Source organism: Bison bison, unplaced genomic scaffold (assembly GCF_000754665.1).
Source record: "Bison bison bison isolate TAMUID 2011002044 unplaced genomic scaffold, Bison_UMD1.0 scf7180017864471, whole genome shotgun sequence".
Taxonomy (NCBI): domain Eukaryota; kingdom Metazoa; phylum Chordata; class Mammalia; order Artiodactyla; family Bovidae; genus Bison; species Bison bison.
Genome location: NW_011495032.1, coordinates 28,222,817 through 28,250,604, shown reverse-complemented (window position 1 = coordinate 28,250,604; position 27,788 = coordinate 28,222,817). Strand labels below are relative to the sequence as shown.

General features: G+C 46.2%; 2 protein-coding genes across 5 annotated transcripts in view; one reads left to right on the top strand and one right to left on the bottom strand.

Annotated features, from left to right (window-relative positions):
* The window catches only part of NRP2 (neuropilin 2), a 120,437-nt gene that overhangs the window by 89,305 nt on the left and 3,344 nt on the right, over positions 1-27,788 (bottom strand). For all 4 annotated transcript variants that reach the window (XM_010861026.1, XM_010861027.1, XM_010861028.1 and 1 more), the window contains exon 2: positions 15,637-15,814. In XM_010861026.1, the coding sequence (XP_010859328.1) occupies positions 15,637-15,814 (178 nt within the window). The remainder of the gene's footprint in view (positions 1-15,636; positions 15,815-27,788) is intronic.
* Positions 26,297-27,743, top strand: LOC105003684. Its single transcript, XM_010861025.1, has 2 exons — positions 26,297-26,673; positions 27,031-27,743. The coding sequence occupies exons 1-2, from the start codon at positions 26,518-26,520 to the stop codon at positions 27,484-27,486; spliced, it is 612 nt and encodes a 203-aa protein (XP_010859327.1). The 5' UTR covers positions 26,297-26,517; the 3' UTR covers positions 27,487-27,743.

The window sequence follows — 27,788 nt, the reverse complement described above, 5'->3', positions numbered from 1 at the left end:
GCATACTCCAAATGACATGCTGACTGCACACAGACTGTCTCATTTACCTCCTGTGAGATTGACTCATTTGGGGAAATTTTTTATTATTAGGGATTTGCTACACCTGGAGTAAATCTCTCTAGAAATTTCAGTGTTGTCAGGTTCCTTTATGAAGAGCTAGCAGAGACTTAGGAAGTTGTGGCCTTGGAATAAATATGACTTTGCATCTGGCATCTAATACCCAGCATTTGTTGGTTAAATGAATCTGGGCTGCAAACTCAGAGCTCACCCCAATGGTAGTCAAGTAGGATAACCTGAAAAGCCATTCCTCTTATCCATTTTCTGGAAGGAAACAGACACCAGCTCACAGACATATTAACTATTGTGTTTGCATTTCATTATTCCTAATCTCCCTTAAATGAAAAAATTCCTTTCAAAGCTTTAACACTACCTTTTCAAATTTTATTTATTTATTTACTTTCCTAAGCTGAAGTAGCCATCTCTGTGCCAGTTCTTTTTTTTTTTTTTTTCCCTTCTCCTATCTAAAATGGTTCCCTACGTACCTTTTTACTTTTCTTTTCACAGATTCCGACATCTGCATGTAGAGTATTTGTCTAGAGAATGCTTTCTGTACTTTCTCTCTCAACTTCAAAGTCTTCATTCCTCTCCCCAAACCCACATTTGGGCCATGGGAATGTTGACGGTGGAATTAATTTTAAGAGTCAACAGGAGAGATGTGAAAAAGCATCAGTCTCATCTCTTCTTCTCATCACTAGGCAAACATGAAAGACTTTTACTTTCCATAACTCTCTCCACGCGTGACGCTGCCCAGCAGGCCACCAAAGGCTGGGTCAGCCGACCAAGTCTGTGCTGGAAAATTCACCACGTGGAGGCCCTTCTCTCAGGGCTGGATGACGTGTGGCTCCATCCAGAGTCTACCTTTGTGGATGCCACACAGAACTGCTTGTGAGGGGATTTCTATGTTGTGGGCAGAGTCCTTAGCTGCTCCAAGGAAGAATGCTGTGTCCATTCTATGGGATTTGTCTATATGGCTGAGCACCTATAGGCCCAAGTCCTGAAGCCATAACCTTTGCCAAGCAGGCGATGCCCCCTCTCATGCTACTTGCATCATGAAATGTCTAAGTCATCACATTTTGTACATGGAAAGTTCTTTCCAGCCCCTGGGCCTTTGCACTTGCTCTTCCCTCTGTCAGCAGTACTCTTTGTTAGCTTTTGCTCTGGCTGGTAACTTCTCATTCTTTTGAGTGCAAATGTCACCTCCTCAGAGAAGCCTGCCCTGACCATCCCATTTCAGCTGGCATGCCCTTATTCTCTACCTCACCTGCTTTCATTGCCTTTATGGCTGTTACCATAATCTGGAAAGGTCTTGTCAATATAGTGTATTTGTTTAGGATATGAGGCCTGCACTAGACAACCAGGACCATGAGGGTGAGAAACTTACCTTTTCACGGATGAATTTATAATATTGGGTTGGCCAAAAGTTCATTTGGGTTTTTCATATGATGGAAAAACGCAAATGAACTTTTGGGCCAACCCCATATTTGCATGGTGCCTGGCACATAGGAGGGCTCACTAACTTTGTGTTGAGTGAATAAATGAATGAGGGAACCTAAGGTTGATGTTACATGTTAAAAAGGATAAACTCTGCTTTCCAAGGGGTTGGATATGTTGGTCTGTTTTCTACTCTGCCTTTGTGTGCCAGCGCACTCACTGAGCTATTCTGGTTGTATCTGGAAACCAAAATGTTGCCTCGTGACTTGAAAACACGAAATATAACATTTTGAGTGGAAGAAACATCTCAAATCATGCTGACAGCATTTTCACTATTAGCAGCAAACAAATCAACTATAATTAAAATGCTGTCAAAGTGATTTGAGATTTTTCTCACACTTTCAAAGTTCCATATTTCATGAGTAGATTATCCAGGCCAGAGAATTTATCACCTCCTGGAGTGCCTTTCTTCTAGGAAGCTCAAAGACATCTACAAACACTGCCTTATTAATCCTTACATTAAAACCTGCAGGGAAAATAGGAAAAAACAACACTGTCATGCACAACTTTCCCAACAAAGAAGCTGCCTGAGATCCTGAGAGGCTGTGGAGCAGGTCTGCATGATGCAAAAGTTTCTAGTCAATTCAGGTCCAAAGCCAGGTCACCTGGTCTCCAGCTCAACTGGGACACTCAGCTTTTCTGTAGAAATTACCTAGCTGTCAGGTTGGGTTTTTTAAGAAGTCTTTTCATTTCCTTGAATTTCCCCCTTTCACTGGTGCCACACACACATTTAAGAAGAAGCTGGCATATCAATGGGAAGAATTCCCACTTACTGAGCATTCCTAATGGGCTAGATCCTCGCTCCATTTATTTACTATTTCCTTTAACCCTCACTTAATACACACCAGACCCTGATATGGTAACTGTCCATTCATAGATGTACAGGGTGAAGCTGAGGGAGGCTAACTGACCTGCCCAAAGTCACAAGATGAGGAAAGGTCAGAGGCAGGCTTGGCCCACGCAGTCCCACTCCAGGGCACATTGACATTGCCTCCATCCTTTGTCCTCTGTGCTGAGGAAAGATCAGAGAGCAGCGGGCATGCCAGATTGCCAAAGCACTACAATATTAGAAGGTGCAGATGCAAAGCACCCTTTGCATCTCAGTTAGAGACTTCACAGAATCTCAGTCTTTTAATTTAGCTGTTTTGTTTAACAATGCCAAATTTAATAGACAAATCACCCACAGAAGCAGGGAGTAGATTTGGAATTCGTGGTTTTGAGTCTCATGAGTAGAAATCCAGCTTCTAAGTGTTCAGATGGGATAACATATTAATTTTTGTAAGTGAAGTATTTTTATAAGCACATATATACCCATATGTCAACATATGGCCCGAGTGAGAAAACAGTATCCTGTGTACTTACATGCTTTTAAGTACCATCTAGAGCATACATTTTTAAGCCCGTGAATTTCCAGTAGGGTCCACAGATGAATTTTAGTAGATTGGGGAACCCCTACAATCATATGCAGAAATGTTGTTGGTTTGGGTATGTGCACATTTTCCTAGGGATGGGGTCTGTGACCAGAGAAAAAACGTTTCAACTGCATAGAAACATATCTGTCTACAAGGGTGTGTATAGTCTGGGAAATGCATACTCTGTACGTATACTCTTGTTTTGTGGACAGATTCAGCTAGTTTCTGGCACATGCTAGTGTTATGACTTCAGGCATTTCTTTAAGTCTCAGTTTTTTCATCTATAAAATGGAAATAATAATTTCCCCACCTTGTGGGATTGTTGAAAGGTTCATAAAGGTCTACACAGGCCCAATAGAGCACCGGATGCCTTAGAAACCGCCTGAGAGGCACTGGCTATTTTCATTATTACTGTTCTACGAAACAGTGTGGGAGACTTGGGGGAGAGAAGAGTTACACACACATGATGCTCTGGAAACTGAACAGGTGACAATGAAATGAAAAGTCATAACTTTAGGGACTGTCTATGCCACCCAACCTCCGTGCTATAGAGGGTGGTTTCTAAACACCCTCCTCCTGTACAAACCCATCCACAGTGCTTCATCACTTGAGCTGGTGAGAATTCTTTTCAGTCTTGTTTCCCAGCCCAGGCTCTGGAACCAGCCAGCCAGGCTGGGTTCAAAAACCAGCCCCGCTGCCCCTCACATGTGCTGGGTCTTGAACAACTAGGCACTGAACCCCCAGATTTGGTGAGTTAATACATGTCAACAGCTCAGCACAGGGCCAGGCACATAGTAAATGCTCAATAAACAAACGTTAGTTGTTACTGCTGCTGTCATTATTATTATTATCTGTTGTTGTCTAACTTCATATCCCTGTTATGTCTTATCTAACTCCTTTATTATTTGCTATCTAACCCCACGGACTCACACACTGCATCGGTTTGGGTATTTGCCTTGGTGCCGAGTGCCGTTTTAAAACCAGTAGTTGGCACTTTCATTTTCTTCCTTTATTTCTTCCCACCCCAAAACTCTGATATTTTGAGCTTCTTCACAATCCGCTCAGAGCCCAGGTCACCAGGGCTCTTCAGAAGGGAGGAAATCCGACCACCCAGCAAAGGAAGTATGCAAAGAGAACAACCCAAAAGAAACTGGAGGAATTATTGCAAAAAACCTTGAAGGCAAGAAAATGGAAACTACGAATAACATCTATTTATAATTACTGGTTGTTTTTCCGCAGAAACCCAGGGATGAGGGAAAGGGCCCGCCGGTCTCATTGTTTCTGGCAGAGCAGGCTGCCAAGAACGCCTTGCAACGTGAGGAAGGAGGCCGCTCCAGACAGTGTCTGATAAGTCTCACTGCAGATGAACTTTCAGAGAATCAAGGGCGCACGACAAAGTCTGCGGCGTCTCTCCCCTGACCCTCTGGCCTAGCACCCCTCTCTCCACTGACGGACTCCCCAGCAAGCACATTCCTCAGGCCCCAAGGCCACAAATCTGCTCTGTTCCTGGAGACTGGCTTGGATAGGACGTGTTTGTTTATGTAAGGAAGGATTTTCGAGGCAACCAGTGCCAGTGTGAAGTTTAAGGTTTTGGGGCAGGCTGTTTTCAGCATGACTGTTGAGTGTTTCTTTCTGTCTGTCCTTTGCGTCTATAAAATCCTCATCCTCTTCCATCAGCTTAAAAGACCCCATGCTGGCATTGTGTAATAATACCAGAGTAGAAAGTAGGTAAGAGTTGCCCACAGTTCGTCTCCATTCACCAGCAGACTGGGGCTTGGATGGGAAGGTGAACCCCTTCCAATCCCAAGGGCCAAGGGCCAGAGGCTTGCTGAATTGTTCTAAGCTGGCCTGGGTCAACTGCACATGCCTCAGCTTGCCTCATCTCATAAATGGGTATAGGGACGATGTCTCTGTGCCTCTTAGGGCTGACAGGTAGGGGCAGAAGGTAACTGAAACCCACTGAAAGGAAATCAGAGTGCACCATTCCTGGGTCTGATGTGCAGGCAGCATCCCTGAACTTGGCCGGGTGAATGGTTCCCTCTGGGATGGGTGCTCACTCACCCTGGCTCCCAGCGGGTCTAATTGTGAGAGTGAATCATAACCTTTCCATCTGTCCGAAAAATGGGAGCCTGCTGGGAACGAGGAATGCTGAGCTCCAGGGAATCTGTCAGCATCAAAAAAATCCTTTATGTTTTTTCCAGGAACCAAGGGAGCTCTCAAAGGTTTTTCTGTCTTCCTTTGCTGGCTTCCAGCCTCCATAACAAAAGTCAGAAAATACAAAACTTGCCTGAAAAATGTGCCATGCGGAAATCCAAGCAGGGGACAGTCTGAGGAGTAGGTGTGACCCGGCAGGCGTGAGAGTGCTGTCTTTGCATTTCATTTACTTGGAGCTTCAGGTTACAGAGCTCAGAGCTTCTTCCTGGCTCCAGGGGCAAACTCGTCACTACTGTGCAAAAAGCACTGGGGTGTGGACATGAGGGGCCTTCACTAATGTCCAGGCAGGAAGGGATAGCTGCCACGCCGGGTTGGAGATTCTGAAAAGAGCCTTCGGTGGCCAGTCAGCTGGGACCGCTTCCGCCTCTCAAACCACCACTGGGTAACAGCTTTCTTCGACAACTGTATTCTGAAGGCCCCGTAGCTGCTGGAGCAAAAGCAGGCCTGTCCACTCAGGGCACATTACAGCGCTCGCCTCTCTGCATCACAGAAGCACATCCCTCTATCCTGAAAGAATCAGCTGCCATTTGTGGGGGAGTAGAAGCTGTGAAGTTCAGAATAACGGGTGCTCTTGGCTGAAGGCTCAGTAAGACCGGGAAGAAATATGGCTAGAAAGGTCACCAGCTTCTACAAGAAGGGGAACCAGATTGCAGGAAGTCTCCTCACAGGATGGGAACAGTGTGAGTCAGACCTTGAAGGACCTTTATCCCACAGTCAGAGCAGGCTGTTTGCTGTGTGCATGGAGCAGTTGGCTGGCTGGGGAGATGGCCATCACACTGCAGTGGCCGGTGGGACCCTCACATCTTGGGAGGGAGCATCAGTGTCAGGGATGAGCTGTGGGGGCCACACAAGCATAAGGGCCTTTATGGGCAGTAGGGCAATGGAGATGCCCAGAAGAAGAGTCAGTACCCCAACAGCAGCCTACCCTGAGGCTAGGACTAAATCCTCTATCTGCTTGGACCTCGCTTTCCCAGAAGATAAGACCAAAAAAAATAATAACAATACTTTCCTACCCTCCTACCGCTCTCAAAGGGATGACGCACAGATAAATCACTTTGAACTTTTAGATGAAAGGTGCTCTATAAACCCGAGGTCTCATCAACTGTAATTGTTACGGTAATTATTTTAATGATAATAATGATGATAATGGGTGGAAGGAGTCGGGTGGGACGAAACCTCCTACCTTAAGACAATGGAACCCCCCCATTAAAACCCACATCACGGATTCCTTCTGCTCCTAGTTCTCAACCCTCTCTTTCAAACTGCCAATTCCTGGGCTGAAATATTATTTACTCCTTTCCTTTCCAATAAAACAATTATTTGTTCCACCGTTTTCCCTCTCACTCACTCTCTGGTGTGTCTGGCTTCGCCCTGACAGCTCAGCCATGGACTGTTTACATGTCTCGCTCACCCTCCAAGACTCCGGTTCAGCTCCATTGACACTAAAGGCAGGAGAATTCTCTCTGTGTGAGGAATCAATTACTTCCGCTGACACTCTATTACTAGCCCTCACATCTTCGGATTCCAGATGAAGACTGAGGTGTGGGGGAATGGCAAGGAATTTGAAGAGGATGGGGTGGGGCTGGAGGGGACAGGGGAGGAGGCGGATGACAAGGAAGCAGAAGGAAACAATTGACTGAGAGTCAGGCCTCTCAGCTTGTATTTAAAGACACAGAAAGATCACTCTCTTTCCTTGACTGCCCTGTCGGCATCTGGAGGTGAGCAGATGGCAGGAAGAGGCAAAGAAAGGGTATAAGAGAAAAAAAAAAAATCCGTGTCCAGGATATCCTAGGAAATCAGAGAGGCCCCAAATACCTAAGCCTTGGGAAAGCAGATGAGAGCTCTGGGCACAAGGGCACAGGTATCCTAAGGCAGCTGAAGCAGGCTTCAAATCCCAGCCCTACCCTTACTATCCGTGTAATCTCTCTGGGCCTCAGTAAAGCCATCTGTTAAATGGGAATAACAGCAGTCCCAGCCCCAGAGGGTTGTTATGAGAGTAAAATATGGCAAGTTCTTGGTGTAGTAGCACCAGGGACCTGTCGAGAGCTCAATATATATTTGCTGTTATTGTCCAACTGACAATCCCTTCATACCACCTATAAACAAAATGGAGTCCCTAATGGGGCAGAGCTAAAAAATTTATAGAGATTGCTGAGATGCTTGGCTACAAAGCCAGGGGAAAAAGCATATAAAAATCATGTGAATTTTCCTTTACTGTGTTAGAGATTTTTGCGGCCCTTCTAAACCTAAGCCTAGCTCACATTTTTTCTTTCTTCTTCTTTGTCAAGTTTTATTTTGAACCAGCTCACATTTTCAGGGATTTTCTTTCTAGGAAAAAAAAAATTTTATTATGTAAATGAAATACAACCATCTACTCTGCAATCAACTGAGATGAGTTGTGAGGCATAGGTCTTATAATGAAGGACGATTATGGAAGCTCTTTTCTAGAAGGAAAGACAAGGGCACCTAATATATATATTTTTTTTCCTGGATGATTTATCCAGGCAGAAGTAGAAGAATGGAATTACAATATCTGCTGAGTTTCTCTTATCCAAAGGTTTCAATCGCCCTGCCACTAAAAAGGACAAAACAAAGAGAATACGTTGTTTTTCTAAAGGACTCATGACTACCAGAGAACACATGAATCCCCTTTTAGAAAAATCTAATTTCTCTACTTGGTCTATTTCCTTCTCCTTTTTATCCCCTCCACACCCAGAGTTCCCACTGAATTTCTTAAGACAGACTCTCACCCAGTGTAATTAGATGGGAGAATTACACAGAGTTACATGGGATGAGATTCTGGCCCTCTGGGACCTCTGGGGTTCAGAGAATGTGCCAGGGTTGAGAGGCAGAACAAGTGGGATTGTGTACTAGAAAATCTCTAGTGATTTTCTCAATCAGAAGATAAAAACGCATTGTTAGGAAGGACATCCACAGTGAAGCTTGCATTTTGAGAGTTACGATTGCAACATCGCATATTTAAAAACAAACTGCCAAAAATAACTGCTGTCCCAACTGCTCTTTAACCTTGGTAGGCGGAGGAGAACAATCTGCGGTGTGTTTTCCCACTTCTTCAGCAAGCTCAGTTGCTGGGTGGAGTCGCTGGTCAAGGTTGGTGAGTGTGGGGTCGGCTGCCAGCTGAGCTCCAGTCAGCAGACCGCTCCCGTTTATTGCACCATGTACCTGGAGGGGAATCTGTTTCTGTCATTAGCAGGGTTGTTGCAATACAGACAAGTATTGCTGCTCATGGGCTCCTTGGGGGAATCAGAATATTTCTGAGGTTGGACAGGCAGTAAATCTGTAATAATGTCATGAGTAATCAACCTGAGGGTCTCTCCTGAGTATAAAACACCCTGTTCAACCACAGAGAACCCACTCTCTGCTTGGATTTCCAGAGGCTCAGGCAGAAACCAGCTGAAGCCACACTTCTAACTGGGCATTGGGCCCTTGTGCCCTCTATTCACAGGAAAGAGAAGTATGTTCAGAGGGAGTCTTGTGTAGGAGTACTCTGTGTACGGAGCTTAATCCAGAGTGTTACCTGGACTTCCCCAGGCCAAATCTCACTTTCAGGCATTAAACTGGGGGCGAGGTCCCTGGATAGAGGATATGAGACTGTAGAAGCTCTGACCTGGGAGAGTGGGATAGCAGAGAGTTCCCATCATCTCTGTCTTTCCTGACCTCAACCCCTCCCTGAGATGCTGGAAGTCATGTGGCCAGGAGATAAAATAAAATAGCACTGCCCAGGAATCTCTTCACTGGGAAGGGGGTTTGTATCAACAAGACACAAAGATGGCCTTTCATTACTCTGGTTCCCTTCTTGTCTGGGACATGATGCTCTCTGCCCAGGCCACCGGTCATACCCATGCCCCTCCTTTGCCTGGTTAACTTCTTTAGGATCAGTATAGCCATCACCTCCTCCAAGCAGCCTTCCCTGATCTCCTCAGCCAACTGGATCCCAGGGCTCATATCATACCCCCGATCAGAATCCATGGTGATGGTGGAGACAGTAAAGCATGAGAGTAAACAGCTCAGGTTGCAAAAAAGCAGGGTGTTCCAGCTTCAAATCCCTTCTCTGCCACTTTCAAAGAGTGCGACCTCAGGCCAGCTGCTTACTTCTCTGAGCCCAAGTTTCTTCATTTGTCAAATGGGAAGAGTAACAATGACTTCACTGGTTTTTGTGGCCATAGAGGGTAGAGACAAGATACATGTGGTCCATGCCCTTAGAGAACGTACATGCTCAGAACACAGGATGTCCACACATGAACAAAACGCAAGCAGATCAAGGCAATATGCAATGATTAGGGAGTTCTGAGTAGGAGGCCCTAGAAGAGCTGGAGGAATCTAGGACTCTTAGGGGGAGGGGAGGGTATTACACAGCAGGGAGTGCTGGAGGGGAGAGGGAGGTGAGTCTGAGCCTCTGCCCTCACAGGGTCTGCGGAAGTAAGGTTGTATGCGGTTGTATGTGGAGGATGCTAATTGAGTGCATGTAATCTTCATTGGCTGGGTGGGGTGGGGTCAGATGACTGAAGTCTGGTACATTCCCTCTGTTTTCTGTAGTCAACTTGTCAACCTAGGAGAATGCTCTCTTTCTAAGACAGCATCCCCTACTTTGGGGAAAACAGACACATCTAAGATTTAGAGGGCTCCTCTGGCCACAGATAAACACAAGAACACTTTGTTTACCAAGCACACTTAGCTAGAGGCCAAATATCCCCAAACCTCAAATATCCAGTATGGGGACGGGGGATGGTTTCAAAAGAAAAGATGGTGAGCAGCTCAACTACTGCTGAGGACCCCATGCATTGGTGCTCTTGCACTCTGTCCCCAGGAGAGCACCCCAGTCCTTGCTCTGCTACGAGTGAGGCTGACCAAGGCAAACCAGAATGCTGGCCCTGGACTATAATGGCTTGGGACAAAAGCTAGACCCCAGGACTAAAGAGGTCCCAGTGGACACCAAAACCTCTCGAGGCAAAATCCTACCCAAAATAAAAGGGTGAAAACAGATCAGAGGAGCGCATTTAGAAGCGCTATGACAGCAAGCGTATAGATAGCAAAAATGTCACACACTTCCCCAAAGTACAAAGATGCTGACATGGTCGATAATGTATTGTGTATCGACATAAACAGGAGACCGAAATCTTGCAAAGTAGGCATCACTGACACAGTTTTGCAGATGAAGACACTAAGGCCTGCGAAGTGTAAAAGGTCAACAAAAACTATATATAAGTCTATCTGATCTAAACATGACATTACCCAGCCTCTGTTGCAAAAAGTCAAGTTTAGAATTAAAAGCCTGAGTCACTGAGAAAAAGTTAACTCACCTTATTATTTGTTCTGTTTCAGAAGACAAGAAAGTGTGGCACATGACATAGAATGTTTTCAATCAGAGATCTTTCTAAAGAGGAACGTTTGGAGCTTTAAAGCAGGATGTTTTAGAATCTGGAAATTTCAGTGTGGCATGGTAAAGGAGATCTCTTTTGCTGAGCACACACATACAATTATTAGTGTGGGTTTGGGTATGGGTTTTTCAGCCTAAGTATTCTCTCAAGTCTTCCTAGTGGTTTTTGTACTTTCTGAAGTGTGTTTTTCAAGACACCATCTGGAAATAACCAGTTCTTAAAAGGACCAGGGGCTTCCCTGGTGGCTCAGATGGTAACGAATCCGCCTGCAGTGGGGGAGACCTGGGTTTGATCCCTGGGTTGGGAAGATTCCCTGGGGGAGGCATGGCAACCCACTCTAGCATTCTTGCCTGAAGAATCTTCATGAACAGAGGAGCCTGGCAGGCCACAGTCCATAGGGTCACAAAGAGTCAGACACGACTGAGTGACTAAGCACAGCACAAATGGACCTAGATTCTTGGTTCTGGCTTCATTTGGGCCTCCACCAGGCCTGTGCAAGTGCTCGTGAATAAGCTTTGTATCATACACAGGTGGGGGTTTTCAAGAATACATCTATTTCAGATCTCAGAAAGGGAAAGAATATTCAAGTTTGCGTGCATGTGTTTCTAAAGCCCTAACATTCAGCTACTTGGCCAATGACTCAAGTGAAAGGCAGTAGCAGGACGCTCTTCCCCACCACAGGGAATGAAGTGGCTTTGCCTTGTTTGCTCAGTCAGCCCTGAGTCCTGCCTTTCCATCTGTCAGCCACCCTGACCTGGCGGGGCCACAGGGGTTTCTGGTTTCTGCTTGCAGTGGGTAACCAGGCCTCAGAGCGGCCTATGGATGCTGGGGGCTTTGATTCCTGAGGATGGCCAGAGGGAGGAGGTGGAGAGTTCACTGCAGACGGTGGCCTTGGATTGCACTGACTCAAGCAAAACCGGGGCTGGTGAGTGAAAGTTTCCAAGCAGACAGCAAGTTTAAATGGAACAAAATTAGCAAGTGACGGTTAGGGGAAAAGGTCTGCCTGTCTGGGGTTTATTCACCAATGGCCTCCGCCTTTAGGTTGTGGATTTCAAGAGATAGACAGCCAAAAGCTTAGGGGCCAGAGACCAGGCTAATCCTCTCACGGCAGGGCCCACTCCCAGGTCACAGGCCATCTTTGCAGTTAATCCTGCACGAAGGAAGACAGGAAAAACAGAAGACGGCGGGCATGTGACCACTGTCCTTTTTCCACAGGGAGGCTGTTTTTCTGGTTTTTTTTCTGATGTTCTTGCTCAATTCCAGTTTTTTGCAGGGGTATTGCTGCTCTATGCTCTTCTCAGAAGATCTTTGGGAAGTTTTCTCTTGGTGAGTATTTACCCTAAGAACCCTGAATATTCATAGGAAGGACTGATGCTGAAGCTGAAGCTCCAATATTTTGGCCACCTGATATGAAGAGCCAACTCATTGGAAAAGATCCTGATGCTATGAAAGATTGAAGGGAGGAGGAGGAGAGGATGACAGAGGATGAGATGGTTGGATGGCATCACTGACTCGATGGACATGAATTTGAGCACACTCAGGGAGGTAGTGAAGGGCAGGGAAGCCTGGCATGCTGCAGCCCATGGGGTCGCAAAGAGTTGGACATGACTGAGCAACTGAACAACGACAACGAAAGGACCCTGAGAACCAAATCCAGTTAGAAAGGGCGGGGGAGTAAGAGAGGTAAGCACCGGATGAAGCAGCATGACCCCAACAGAGTCTTGCTGACACTTTGGCACTAGGGCAAAGAGACTCCAGAAAGATCTTTTTCTGACCTCCATGAACTTTTTGGTTCAAGCTGGAAGCAAGGAGTGGAGGAGTGGGGAGAAGAACAGGAAGCTACTTGGTATGGATGATAAGCACCAGAAACTTCAGAATAACCTGTAACTTGCCTGCTTCCCCTACTCCAGCTCCAGTCAGAGATACCATCTTGGATCCTCTGCCACCAGTGGCTTCAGAGACCTGTGCTCGCCCCATCCCTGGGGCTGAGTCCTGAGGGGAAATGGTACCCCACAGCCCCAAACAGGGCAGAAGCATATTTCCCTGGCTTTTCCTGCTTCCAACGTGTTTTAAGCCATGCTCACCAGCTCCTGAGTTTTCCCTTCAAAAACCTGGTTTCTCTCTCTGTGCCACTATGCATATACATGAGATGACCTCTCTGCAATTTCCCTGGGAGATTTGCTGGCATAAGCGTAACAGATTTTGGCCCTCATCTGAGAGAGGTGCTTAGTCAAATTTCTCTGAGCTCAGACCCAAGCTCTGAGTACAGCATGCTTCAGTTTGTGCCAACCTTCTGTATCCCAGCCAGAGGCACAGGAAGCTTTATACCTTAGAAAGAAGCTCTTCTAACAGAAATTTTTGGTAACATTCACTGGCAGAGAATTGGCAGCCCTGAGATGCTGTGCAAATATATGCAGGCTGTGCATTTAACTTGGACAAAGAGGAACCAATAAGTTCCCCGGTGTCATCCACTGAGTCAAGAGTGGATCTAGGATTAGAACTCCATCTTATGACTCTGCATCACATGAGGCGTCCATCTGGGAAACCCTCCGGTTTTCAACTAAGACTATCTCTTGTTAGGAAAGAACTGTTATGGAGGTGCAAAGACATCCTAGGATGATAACAATGACACTGCCTCACTGAATCTCCCAATCTAGCTCTGGTTATAGAGAAGCCTTGTCTCCTCCACAAGGAAGTGAGGGCCCAGACTGAGGCCTGTCCTTGGTACACTTCCTGCTAGCTGTGTCCTCTGTCAATTCATCAGTATTCACAGTGCCTTGGTCACAAGGAATGCTCAGACTACTTATTAATCATAAGGGGCCACTGAAAACTCATCAGAGCCATGGCAAGTTCTAGGCACTCATTTAGAGCGAGACATGATCGTTGGTGGGCTTCCCTGGGGGCTCAGTGGTAAAGAATTCATTTGCAATGCAGGTTCAATCCCTGAGTCAGGAAGATCCCCTGGAGAAGGAAATGGTAACCCACCTCCAGTATTTGTGCCAGGATAATCCCATGAACAAAGGAGCCTGGTGGGCTTATAGTCCATGGCGTTGCAAAGAGTCAGACATGACTTAGTAACTTAACAACAACAAGTGATTGTTGGCACATTCTGTCCTTTAGAGAAAACTCTCATTTTTGTTTGAGTGAAGAAAGACTTTAAGGTGGAGCCCACTAGACAAAACAAAGGGCATTCACACCCTTTGACATTATAATACAATGCTGCTCCCCACCTCAGTTTAACTAACAGGGATCTTGATGTTAACATAGCATTTCTTTTTTTGTTTTTGCTTTTTTTCTTGAAATCATCCAAGACTTTTATTCTATATATGATTTTTGTCATAGGCATATATACTGAATAGGGAATAATACCATTCTGAATGGGATTTTATATATGTTTACCTGATAGGAAACTAAAGGGATTACTGCTATAAAATTATAGAAAATGTAGACTGGTTCACAGTCAGTAGGAATTTATATGTGGGTATAACTAGGAAGTTCCCAATGCCAATATTTTATACTTCAATAGCTGGTGGAAAGTAGAACATCTTATTATGTAAGCTTCTGTAGCTACACGTATCCATAGAAAAAAAGAATGCTAAGTTGTGTCTGACTCTTGCGATCCCATGAACTGTAGCCTACCAGGCTCCTCTGTCAATGGGATCCTCCAGGCACAACACTGGAGTGGGTTGCCATTTCCTTACTGTGACCAAAGCAATAAAGAGATAGAGATTACAAAAATTAGAAACTTTGTGAAAAGAAATTCCCTTTGATGAATTTGCTGTATGACTCAGGGAACTGAAACTGGGGCTCAGTAACAACTAGAGGGGTGGGATGGGGAGGGAGGTAGGAGGGAGGTTCAAGTGGGAGGGGACATAGGTAAACCTACGGCTGATTCATGTGGGTGTTTGGTAGAAATTAACACAATACTGTAAAGCAGTTATCCTTCAATTAAAAATTAAATAAATAAAAAAAAAAGAAATTCCCTTTGACGCTCACATGGAAAGGCTAGGTGGAAGAACTGACGGATTCCCTAGAAGAGGCTAGGAAGACGCCATTTCTAAACCACTCACAGATGTCAGTGTCTGCTTGCTGTCTCCTAAAATCACACACTTTCAAAATGGTAGAACCAATGCTGTGAGCCCAGCTGAGTGACCAGGGGTGACTTACTTAATTTCTCTGGGCTTTGGTTTTCTAATCTACAAAATGGAAGTCATAATGATAATGATACCAACTTCTCAGGACCCTTGTGAGAACTGAATGGATTGATATTTGCAAAGAAATTAGAAGAGTGTTTGTTAAATAAATCCAGAATACCAGCTTCTAACCTGTATAGCACAAATTCTGAGAATCAAGGTGGATCTCAGGCCTACCAGTATAGATTTAGATTTTTAACTCTCTTTCTGTAAGGACCAGCTGCTGCTTCATAAAACAACAGCCTGCCTCTCCATGGCTAGATGCAGAGGAAGTCTCCACTTGGGGACTGGCTACTGTTTTATTAAGGAAGCTGCTGGGGTTCCTTCATGTGGGAACAGCAGTAGAAATGGGGAAATCTCCGGGGGGATGCAGGAGACGTGGATTCAATCCCTGCGTCAGGAAGATCCCCTGGAGAAGGAAATGGCAACCCGTTCCTGTATTATTGCCTGGAAAATTCCATGAACAGAGGATCCTGGTTGGCCTTGCAAAGAGTCATACACAACTGAGCACACACTCAGTGTGCTGAGGGAAAAGTCACTCCTAAGGTCAAGAGCTGGCATGAGGTAGTCCACCCCCTTCCCCTACGTGGAATTCTCCTCCTCTGCAAGCCTTTGACTTTAGGGTGTATTCTTTATACTCTTCACTCAATAAGTCTCTTACCTCCATTCTATGGGGTCAACTAGGCTTTGATTTCCCCTGAAAGAAATAAACCTCTTGAGGTTCCTCTCTGGGGCCAGGATATACCACTGTTCTGCAGGTCCTGGGGCCAGGGGGTGCTGCCATGAGGTGGCGGGTATGGCAGGAACCTGGGGAGGGGGATGGGAGGGTGTGTCTCATGGATGTACAGGGCACAGGGCTGCGCTTACTTGCAGTCATGTTTCTCGATTTCGAAGTGAGGGTTGAAGTTGAGGACAATCTTCTGGTTGGGTTCGGGGGCGTAAACAATCCACTCGCAGTTCTGGTGGGATGGATAATCCTGGGGGTAACCTGGGGAGGTGATGTAGCCAGCATCTTTGGAATTCAAACGACCTCCACAGGGTTGGTCTGGAAGAGAAGGCAGACAAGAACTTCAAATACGTTACAGTCTGTTTTTTTCCTCTCCTTGTTTCTCTTCTCTACCAGTGGCTGATTAACACTGTTTTACAGACCTTTTATGGCAGTCCAAAAGACTAACCTACTTACTCATTCAGTGGAAGAGATTATTTCAGCTCATTCTCCCCCCAACTCACCCAGCCACACACACATACAACACACACACTGTCTCCAAAATGAAAATATTCCAGAAGTCATAAATATTTCCAATTACATGGGCTGATATTAAAAAAAAAAAAAAACAAAAACTGTAAACTTAACATGATTCCCTTCCTGTTCCTGTCTCTCCTGCTTGGCTCATTTTCTTCTCCTTCAAACCTTGCATCTCTATCTTTATCTCATAAATCCTTTATGTTATTTGATGGTGTCTCCTAGCCTAGCCCAGCCCAGCCCAGCCCAGCCCAGCAGCCAGAAGTAAAGACTCCGGGAACCGACAATAGTGGTTTTGTGGTGCCGACCCACAAGTGAGCCTGTTAACAATTACTTGTGATACGGAGGAAGCATATTCAGTTTTGGGCCAGAATAGGCCCTGGAGGGTGATTTCAGCATTTTTTTTTTTTTAAGAAAGAAAAAGCAAAACCCCCGAACACTTAATTCCACATGCACCACAAATTTGATTTATTATTTCATTACACACTGAGTGGAAAAATCTGCATTAGGGAATCCACTGGCTCTGATCTCAGAGTTTTGACAAAGGTGCTTTGTGCTGAGTGGACGCCTGTGTTTTCTCTGAGCTTTCTATCCACTGTCCTTCCTGCCTGGTCACCACCAGCAGAGTGTGCTGCTGCTTTGTCCAGGGGTGACCAGCCATTGGAGAGGCAGCTGCAGGGGAGTAACTGCCAGCCCCCACCTGCCAGCAGTGCCCGGCTGGAGGTAAACAGCTTTGTGGGGGCCAGGAGGGAAGCAGGCAATCTTCAAAGGCAGGAAAGGTGGGTGGTGACATTTGATGCATCTTATATTTGGGAGTGAAGTTCTGTCATCCCCAGGAGGGGTTCTTGGGAAATGAGAAAGGGGGGGTGCTTAATCCCACAGTAGAACAGAAGACTGGAAGGCACAAGAGACCTAGAAATATTCAGAAGCCTCTCGGAGACCTTCCTAAGATGTGTGCCTCTCTTAGCATCAATCACGATTTAATATCGCCATCTGCATGGAGCAGCACGCGTCCGTCAATTATGCATTCCGGCTCAGCAGCTACCCGACAGGATGGGGGCTTTCTCCTGTGTTCCCTCTTTGAGGAAAGGGTCATGCATTTTTTAACTCTACAGGTGCACTCTCCTCTTCCCCGTGTCGGTTGGTATTACTGTCTTCCAGACCTCTGCTTTAGATTACCAGCCTGACAGGCTTTAAATGCATAAAAGATGGGCATGCTGCACAATGGTGGTTGGGACACACAAATCCACGCAAGTAGCCTTTTAGGCATCGCGCCTCAAGCTCAAACTGTGCCGCAGTCGAGCTGCCCAGAATCTAATGGATTCAGGTTCCATTTCCTACTGGGTGGAAAACAAAAGCAGGCCATTTCCTCTGGTTAGCAGAGACCACATCATCCTCTAAATAATGACCCCTCGCCCTCCCCAGGCCAGGAGGACAATGGGCCCAGCCTTCCCACCCAGACGGAGACGAGGCCAGTGGCGGAGCTGGGTGCCACTCGTTCCCCCTGCAGCAATCCTGCAGGCTTTCCAGGGGTCTACACCACTCAGCCATGCTGGGCACCCAGCGTCTTCCAAAAAGGTCAAACTGTGGCCCATTGGGCTTTGCTCACTTGTGGGAAATAGGGCTGAGAGTGGCCCTCTGAGGAAGTGGAGCTGTCCGGATTTAGATCACCAGCTGCCTGGACTAAACTGGCAGGAGAGGAAATTTTCTACTGGGTGCAGCTCCCCTGCCAGCTCTTGTGCTGAAACTACAGCCCTGCTCCTGGCTCACCCCAAACCACACCTTTTAACACAAAACTCATCACAGGGCATCTGAGCTGAGCTCCTGTTTGGTCATTCAAACTCCCTCCCTCCTTTCAGCATCCTTTCCCTGTTCCCCTCCCATTATTCCTGAAAGAGGAATTTTTCTTCCTCAACTCCCTGCCTCCCAAGTTTAAGCTTTTAGTACTAAGACAGGCACACATAATCAGCAATAAAGACAGGAAACTTCTTCATAAGAAGGTTTTGTTTCTCACCCACATCAGGAGTAATCATTTCCCACTTAAAAAAAAAATTAAGCTATATATATCTCATAGAGGACAGTCTACATTTTCTGCTGTTAAAACTCACTTAACCCGAGGAAATAGGAGTAACTCATTTCTTTTCTCCTGTTCTTTCTTTATCTGAAGAAAAACCAAGGCACTTATTAAAATATTTAAGAACTCATTAAAACATCTGCTTTTCTTGCATGGAGTTAACCTTTTCAATATCCAAACATTTATAAACTCACAATCTTGTTTGGATGGCACGCACACTCAGAAACACACACACACACACACAGATATTGAACACACATCCGGGACACATAATTATTAGAAATTCACACTTCAGTCCTATACACACATTCACACCCTCTCATAAAATATCACACATCATTTGCACAGCCATATATCCACCAAGATAAATACTAGAATCTCCATCTCTATTTTTCTTGGAGAGATCTGAATTCTTGAAATCTATCATCAGTAAAAACTGTAAAGAAAACACACTTAATCCTTCTCCACCTCCTCTTAATAACTGATCTTTCGTTTCCAGGTTTGGGGACCCTTCTGAAATACTGAAATACCCTTCTGTATTTCAGAAGGGTCTGTCTGAAATACAAACATGCCTCCAAGAGAAAGAGCATGTACTTTCTTCTGAAGAGCTGCACCACCCAGGGCTCAGGAGGTCTGTGTCACGTGCCAAAAGGAACAGCATAAATGTTCTCTATGTGTTTCAGAGGAGTCCAGCCCAGCCAAGAGGGAGTTGAACTCAAGGGCAAACGCCTTTAGGCCAATCTCCACATATAGAGGCTGAGGTTGACCCCATTGAATTTTAGCGACTGAGCCTGTCTGGCAAGTTGACAAGTGACTTCTTTCTGTATTTGGTGAATACCTTACACCTGGGGCAAATTCATGCCCAAAGAGAAGCAGGCGAACCCAAGCCTGGACAGTTCAGAGCAGGTTTTCTCCTACATCTGAGAGGGAAGTCTAAGGGATGGGCCAGGTCAGGTCAGATAAAGACCTCAGAGGTCTTTGGACCATGGATGAAAGGATTCAAGTGACACCTCTAGACATGATTAAAATCAAGGGACTGCTAAGTTCTAAAGTCACAAAGGTCTGATTTACCCCCATAATGAATACTTAGGTGTTTTAATTTGACATATAAAAGGTCAGATTATTTCTGACCTTCGTTTCTTTTTTTGTTTGTTTTTCTCATGTGCTTTTGTTTGAGGCTTGCCAGGTGGCACTAGTGGTAAAAAACCCACCTGTCAATGCAGGAGACATAAGAGATGAGGGGTTCGATCCCTGGGTTGGGAAGATCCCCTGGAGGAGAGCATGGCAACCCACTCCAGTATTCTTATCTGGAGAATTCCATGGACAGAGGCTCCTGGCAGGCTCCTCCAGTCCACAGGGTCGCAAAGAGTCAGACATGACTGAAGAGACTTGTTTGCTGGTGAGCTAAGTACCATCTGATGCTGCCTAGGGGTACCTGTTCCTGGATCAGGTAAAGGGACTCTGGACCCATCCACTTACAATTCTAAGGCACTCTGGCAGTTTCAGAAGGAACTCACCCTCCTATAGGACCCAATTTAAGACAAAGCACTGGTTCCTTGGTAATACAATTTTTAGGAAGTATTTATTAAAAAGGAGGAGCAGATCTTTAAAAAAAAATCTGGTCTGCCTCCTAAGGAAATTCAGCTGGAGTTGTTTTTAAAGAAACACTGTATGGCCAGAACTTGAAAATAATCGGATTATGGTGGTTTACTTCACAATGGCCAGGTGATACCAGCTACAAACCTCGGGCTGTTCTGCACAATCAGATCACTCGGTGTAACTGAACTGAAGGTAAAAGTCCTTATCAAAAACGGGGAACTTAGGCTGGCTGGATATGGGACTGGAGCATCAGGTTGTTGTCAAAGGTGGGCCTGGGGTAAGGGGACCAGACTACCAGGAGGGGGCGGGGCTGATGTTAGCCAAAGAGGGGATGCAAGCGCCTGGATTCTTAACTCCAGGTAACCTTCCTGTGAATCAGTTTCCTAAACTGTAATTCTGCAAGTGGCCAGAATTAAGTGTGTCGTTTTCAAAGTTCTTTTTGGAAGTGTTTGTTTTTCCCTTGATCAAAACTGGACCCAGAACTCCAAAGTGCAAAGCCACTAAAAGTGAAGCTCTTCGTGGGTGTGGGCACAGAGGGTAACAGAATCAGTGCGTTACGCTGCCTTGAAGCCCCTCCCTGCCTTTCTGATGGAGCTTCTCTATAAGGACTTCAGGGCTTCCTGGAACTGGGTTTGAAACCCATTAGATCTCAGTTCCCTTGTTACTTTCAAATGCCACAGAAAAGAGAACAAGTACAAGGATTAGAAGACACTACATATATACCTGAGGGCACTTGATGGAGGAAAACAGTCTCATTTCATCCCCAAATAATACATTCATAGCACAGTCTCATCCTATGACCATAGCATTGTTTTTATTTATTAGTAGGAAAGAAAAGAAGAAGCCATTTCTATGACTTCAAAAGAGAGAAGGCCGTCACTTTGTTAACTAGTCAGGAGCCTTGTATGCAAGAGTGATCTCGCCACTGGAAAGCTGTGTGATCTTGGGTAGTTAGTAAACCACTCTGAGCCTTTATTTTCCCATCTATAATGAGGGGAGTGGTGCTACAGGTCAGTTCCAGTTCTAAATTTCATAGCCTGTAAAACTATGGAAGGGGAAAATCCTATAACCTGCAGATGAACCTCTAATTAAAAAGATTCTCTACCCTCCTAGACAACTAGGTATTTCTGCAAGGTGTTGATTTTATTTCATCTGCTTGGTAAGCCTGAAACAAAACTCTAGGATTCTTCAGTGAATGCATCTGTCTTGCATTATGGAGAGTTTAAATGTCTCTTTCAATCACATTAGCTCTACTGACGTGAGCTTCTTTTCTTAACTGAGTCTGTGGCTGTATATTTATAAATATAAGGCATACACAGTTCTGTGTGTGAGCTTCTCAACAAAGATGCATGAAAAGAAAACAGAGGAGGAGTTTTTTCCAATCTCTCACACAGATCTTCTAAGTCCTGTGCTCAGGGTTTGAACCACATTTTGCTCACTAACCTTGAATAAGCTTCTTTTAAAGTGATCTCTGTGGGCTGAGCCTGGATTTTGTTTTATTCAAAGCGACTTCAGCCTGTCACAAGACAGTCTCATAAAAATCTGTATCTTGGCTTAAGCTGGGAAGAAATGAGCCAATCCATCAGCCCAGGAATGTGGCTGTTTGACCACTTCCTAAGGCAACTGGGAAGGGATGCAATCTATTCAATTTATGGGGCTGGGTGGCAGTGAGTGATCCACTCCTGAAGGCACAGCAAATGAAAATTCCTGTGAACTTTTGCAATGAGAAAGTTCAAAATCTGAATAAAAGAACTGTCTGGGAGGGCAGGAAGGAGGGAATGGGAGAGAGGGAAAGGAAGGCAGCACTTGAGCATGGAAAAAGGAGTGAGGAATGAGGCAAACTTCCTCTTCTAAAACACCTCTGATGAATTCACCAAGGACAGAACTGGAAATTGGTCTGGAAACAGGGCCTTTGGAACGTCTCTCCTCAATCTGGATGCTAAAAATGAACCTTCATTTAATCGTTAAAATGTAAGTTTGATGCGATTACCTCCCCTGACCTCGAATCATGCCACCTGTGGTAACCTTGTTATTTGTCATCTTATATCATAAACAAATGCAATTCCAATAGGGCAGCCAATATAATATCATTAGTTGATATTTATGTCCACTCTTTCCCAGCCCTCATTGCAAATGCAATTTTGATGCCATTGATGAGAGATCTGGGATTACAATTCCTGACCATTTCAACAGACATTTGGGGAAGGAAATAGAAGAAGAATAATTTTAGGGTCTCTCCAAAAGGTAATATAATTGTTTTCATTTATTTTGATTAACAGAAGGCTTCTGTTGAAACATTCATGGCTCCCCATTGGTTAGTAAATGAAATCCAAACCCCTTGGCCTAGCAATTTGGACCTTGTATTTGGCCCAAGCTATTATTTCCAAACTTATTTGCAACTATTTGCTTCCACACTGTCTAAATGGCCATTTCTGAGTGTTCCCCAAACACTCAGTGTTTCCCAGTGTTTCTTCTCTGCTCCCTTTTGCCCTTCCCCTGCTATGCCTTTCCCAGCTGTAAACCCATCTAAACTATTAATACAGGCTCACACGCCACCTCCACCCTCCCTGATCTCCCAGGAGTAACCTCTTCCAACTTCTGAGGCTGAAGCTCTTTAGCATCTTCTAAAGTGTGAAAGAACCTTATCCATGCTGCCGGACCACCTGCTCATCTTTGGCAAACCTTACGGCATCAAACCCAGGGTCTTTGCCAAAGATCACACTCAATGAGGCTTGATGAATTAATGAGTTAATAATTGACTAGGTAACATCAGGTGGTTCAGTGGTAAAGAATCCACTTGCCAATGCAGGAGATGTGGGTTCAGTCCCTGGGTCAGGAAGATTCCTTGGAGGAGGAAACTCAATCCAGCATTCCTGCCTAGAAAATCCCATGGACAGAGGAGTCTGGCTGGCTACAGTCCATGGGGTCATAGAGAGTCAGACACAACTGAGCACCCATGCACACTGACTCAGCAGGGTAATACCCAAAGTATCAGTAGGTATCACAAATTCTAAGAAAGCCTTATTACAAAGTATTCTGAGTGTCCAGCCTCCACCCTTCCTTCCCAACTCAGAGCTGCTATTAAATGCAAATATTTTTTATTGGTGAACCAGGAGTTTAGAGGACTTGTCATAATAATACCTAGTCATAGATCAAGGTAGAGCTAGTGTGAACTCATAGGACACAGTAACCTCAGATAATGATGACGAACTTCAAAGGACATTTCACTTTAAATCTAATAATGGTAAAATTAATTTTATGTGAGGGCTTTCTTACCCCCTCATTCCATCCCCCCATCCTCCCAAGGGCAAGTTCTAGATATTTATTTTCAGTAGCACCAAGAAGCTTCAAAGTCCTACTTTATCCCTAAACTCTTGCTGGGTTTCAGTTCACTCCTTTCTACCCATCCTCCCCCATCAGCTCTCTTCCCCTGGCCCCCAATATGCCTTTTAGGCACATCTGTTTTATTTTTCCCCTTTATCAAAATAAATTATTTTTGCTGCTTGGTCCAGTCATTTGCAATTCCCTTTATCTTCTTCACTGAAAGACTGGCCAGAACCCAGATCCCTGGCTATCACAGGATCTTGAGAGGCGGTGAACAGGGTTTCACTGGCTGCGTGCATTAGACTGGCCAGCAGCCCCATCCAAGGCATGCTTTCCTTTTGTTATTCCCAGCCCCCTCCCCCCCCTTTTTTTTTCCTGGATTAGATCATGACTCTTTTATGAAGACCCAGAGGGAAATGGGATTATTAAGAGTCTTGCTGGGTAAAAGCTATTTTGTCTTTACGATGACTTTTTTTGAGTTCAGCTGCTAAGGGGCCTTACTGCCAGAGTAGAAGTTATTACACATTTGGGGAGCCCCTTCCATGCGGCGGTTCCTGCTGAGCACACTTTCAGGGATGAAGGATGGAAGAGGAGGAAAGGAAAGGAGAGAGATGTAAAAAATCAGTAGAGGCGAGAACTCTGAAAGTGGAAAACCAAGGCGAAAAAAAAAGTGTAAAGAACTGATGTAAATCTAAGATGAGAATCCAGCAGAGAACATGCACCTCTGAAGAACAGGGTGCCAAGAGATTAATCTGATGCTTATAAAACCAGACAAAGGTCTAGTGGGGTAAGAGCTGGGAATGAGTAATCATTTACTGATTTTTTCAGAAAAGACAAACTCATAAAAGTAACATAAACTTACCTCAAGGGTGTTAGTGTGCTTTCTATCTTTCTATGGTCACTAGATGCTATTAACCCCACTGAAGCTGTTTTGAAGAGTAAATGACTTCCGAACAGGCAGCTTAATATGTACTCAACAGTACTCTATGTAATCTGAAATAGCCCAACATCCTAGAAATCAGTCAGCTATTAGGATCAAACACACTTACAGATAGAGACACTGAGGTAGAGAGAAATTAGGGATTCAGGATCACTGAGCCATCAGGTGACTGACAGGAGGTCTGGCTCTAATGCTTCAGAAGCTAGGAAGTCCAATGAAGGTCTCCCTGAACCTCTCAGTGACAAACTTATTCAATAGCATTTAGAGACAGACAAATGTTTTGCCTGTTTGAAAACTCCTTTTTCTCTCCCAGTGCCAGAAATCTGTGTGTGAACAATGAGAGATGTGTTTGAGGCTGGGGTGTGAGTGGGCTGGAGGCACTTAACACCTTCTTCACTCCCAACACACAGGCACTCTGTTCCTTGTCATCCTGGCCCTCTTTCCTGCTTCCTGGAAACCAGGGTGTGTGTTTGGGGGGAGGGTGTGGCGGGGGTGTGAGTAGATCACTCAAGTCTGAAAGTATGTGTCACAATATCAGAGGGTTTTTTTTTGCTAGCAGTTTCCATTTCTCTCCTGTCTCCTCAACCCTAGTCTTCTCCATCCTAAATGCCACGGTTGTTATTGTTCTACTGGAGAGGAGCAGCATTTTCAGAGATGGGGGATTTATTTTTATAGCACAGCTGGTCTGCCAAAGGTCACATAATTTGGCAATGTTCCCAGTGGTTAAAAATTAATTTCTCCTTATTAATACAACCAAGGTCCCATAGGATCGGAGCTCAGCCTTATCTAAACTTGACAGCTTCCTAAACCTTTAGAAGATGCTTTCTCCTGGAGGGCCAGCCACACTACAAGGCCACTGTGTCCTGGAATCCAACTCTACTGATTCCTATTAGGTAATGAGCCCATTAAGCCCTTCAGCCATTTCTCATAGAGGCAGCTAAAGCTTTGGAAAAGGCTGTAGGTTCTCCAGGACAAATGTTCACAATATCTTCCAGGAATGAGTTAATTAAAAAAAAAAAAGTTAATGCCTTACTTGGAAGGAATCATACAAAAACTTTCAGGGATCAAACACAAGTATGACACACAAGGAGCGTGTCTCAAAGATTATCCAGTGGCAAGTGATGGTCAGATGATAAAATACCTCAAATATGTTAATGATACTACAAACCACTGCCCAGACATCACTTTTCAAGTCGTTTCTCGTCAGTGCAAGACATTAAAAAGTTATTATACTTCTGCTCCATTTTTGACAAAAAGAAAGTCTTGTCTCTACTTTCCTAAAGTCTCTCCCAACAGGACTTTTGGGGAATATATTCTGAAAACTCTTTACCAGTGAACCTGCCTCTGACTTCTGTCAGCTCAGAAGAGTGTCTCAACACTTGGGTCACCCAAAGACAGCTCATTCTCTTGACTGCTTTAATAAGCATCGAGGGAAAAGACAACCACCACACAGGATCCCCAGAACCATGCAGCCCCTAGTGTCTCTCCCAACTGACCCCCCACGGGCCTCTCCCCAGCTGTTATTCGCTTTCATGCCTCATTGCTTATGAATTGGCACTTGAACCCTCAGTCTCCTCTGCACTGTGAAGGCAGGAACTGGCCTTTCAGGTGCAGAACATGATCTATCCAGTAGGAGATGCAAGCCATTTGGTAGACAGCAGGAGTCCTGCCTTGATAGCCCAGGGTTCTAGTCACTGCAGCCTTCCAACATTTCATTTTGCCAACTGGGTGCTCTGTGGCTTAATCTGAGGTCTCCTCAGCGTGATATAAGAGTCCAGAGCTGCGGGGCTGCCTGGGCAGTCACAAATAATTGTACTGGGCACAACCTGGACAAGAAGGGGCTTGCCCTGGAACCCTCGTGGGGAGCGTTTTCTTTCCAGTGTTTTGCACTGTGTGCTCTGCTGGCAACTAGCACTAACTTCACTACCTCCAGTGGCTGTTTATGGGGTGAAGTGGATTTGGTACTCACTGAAAGCCAGCAAGAGACCAGTCCCTAAAAGTCTAGAGCAGGCCGTCTGTGCCAAATCCAGGAGTTTATAGTTCTACTTGCAAATGTTTATGCCTACCCGCAGCCATTGGGCAATGTAGGGAGACAGAAGAAAACAAAAACGAAAACCCTCTTCAAACTCCTCTCCTCCCGAGCCTAGACCGTGCGTGGTTGCCTCTTTCAGGATTTGTCTGAACCCAGACCTGTCTCCCACAGTCAATTTACACCTCTTATCTGATCATCCTGTCCAGACAGAAGACTGAATTGACCGCTTCTGCCAGGGACCACGGCAATGGTGTTAAAACTAGACCACAGATCAAAGCTCTCCAGGCAAGGGGCTGGTAGGGGTAGGAGGCGGGGGTGGGGGTGCGGCTTGGCGGGGTTGATGGTTACAGGGTCCGGGTTCTTTTGGCCCCAGGAGGTGAGACCCGAAGGCTGGGAAACGTCAGGGCTGGGAGTTACCATCATCTGAAGGAACCCATTGTCAGGGCCTGATGATTTCCTGAGCAAAACCCAGTTCCCCGCAGACCACGAGATTAAGTCTAGCCAAGGGGAGTTTCGTGGCCAAGCGCTGACCGTGAATGGTCAGCGCCAGGGGGCTCTCCTCGCTGTCTGAAACCGAAAGGAGGGGAGATGGTGGGAGGGAGGCGAGCGGTGAGCACCGGCCAATCAACCCGAGTGCCGATCTCCTTCCCTTTCCAGAGAAATTCAGCCGGAGCCGCAGAAGCGGTGACAAGGTGGAGCTGGATCCCCTAAGCTTGGCTGGGAAAGCTGATCACCATCCCCATAACCCCATGGTTCCCGGAGGGGCGCACGGTTCCTTCCACCAGCCCCGACCCCGGCAGCCCTGAACCTCAGCCCGACAGATGGCCCCCACCAAGCCGCCGGGAACTTAGCTCCGTGGATGCCCCCCACCCTCGCTGGGCGCCCGGGCGGGACCTGGTGGGGAAAACGGCTGTGCGCTAGCCCCAGGCGAAGGGCGGCGGCAGCCGGTTAATCACAGCTCGCCTCGCCTCCATTAACTTCTGTTGATATTAAAAAGAAATCAATCAGTGAAAATGGAGCTTTGGCCGTGACTATTTCTTTTTCTCCAGTGGAAAAGGAAAGAGCGAGGCGGCGGCGGAGGGGAGGCGGAACTAGCCGGCGACTGCAGAGGATTCTCCCAGGCCGAAGACCGCAGCGGAGACTTAACTTTCTGGCAATGGGCAGTGCTGAGGAAATGCCGCAGGCTTCTCCCTGGGGGTGTCCTTAGTGTGGAGGAGGAGGGGACAAAGCTAGAGGAGTTGGAGGCGGCCCACTTAACCGGGCTGGAGCTTCGGTTTTGCTTTCTCTGGGAATATTTTTGCCTAATAGAATGTTTATGGATCTCTCGGCTCTGTTTCTCTTGCGTAGCCCAAACAAATCGATGCGGCGTTAGAGACAGCGCGGGGTGGGGGTGGGGAGGGCCGGCTGGGGGGCCACCACGTCCCCACCACGTGGAATGCCCACACGCCGCGTGCTCTTCACCTGTTCGCGCGCACTGGCGGGCGCCCGGCGCGCAGCGCTACTGAAGTTGCGCGCATTCCCGCGGCTCAAGCTGCCTCCCTTCTGCCTCCAACCTCAGGTCCGAATCCCACCCCGGCTTTCCTCCACCAGCTCGGCCAGCGCTCCGGCCCCCAACCCCTCTGAGCCGGCTCTCTTGGGGCGCCGCGGGAACTGCAGCGCAGAGTGGAGTGCAGGAGGGGGCGCTCCCCGCAGGGCCTTCGGAGCGTCCCCCAAATCCCCGAGCGTGGGTAGGAGGGCGGCGGCGCTGTGATCCGGCAAGGCGGCCGGCGAGGCAAGTACTGGGGCAGCCTAGTGTGCGACGCCCACT

Excerpts from the sequence above, each read along its gene's own strand:
- LOC105003684 (XM_010861025.1), top strand. The coding sequence starts at position 26,518 with ATGGTCAGCGCCAGGGGGCTCTCCTCGCTGTCTGAAACCGAAAGGAGG. Across the intron at positions 26,674-27,030 it reads GCCGCAGAAGCGGTGACAAG|TGGAAAAGGAAAGAGCGAGG; the intron begins GTGGAGCTGGAT and ends CTTTTTCTCCAG.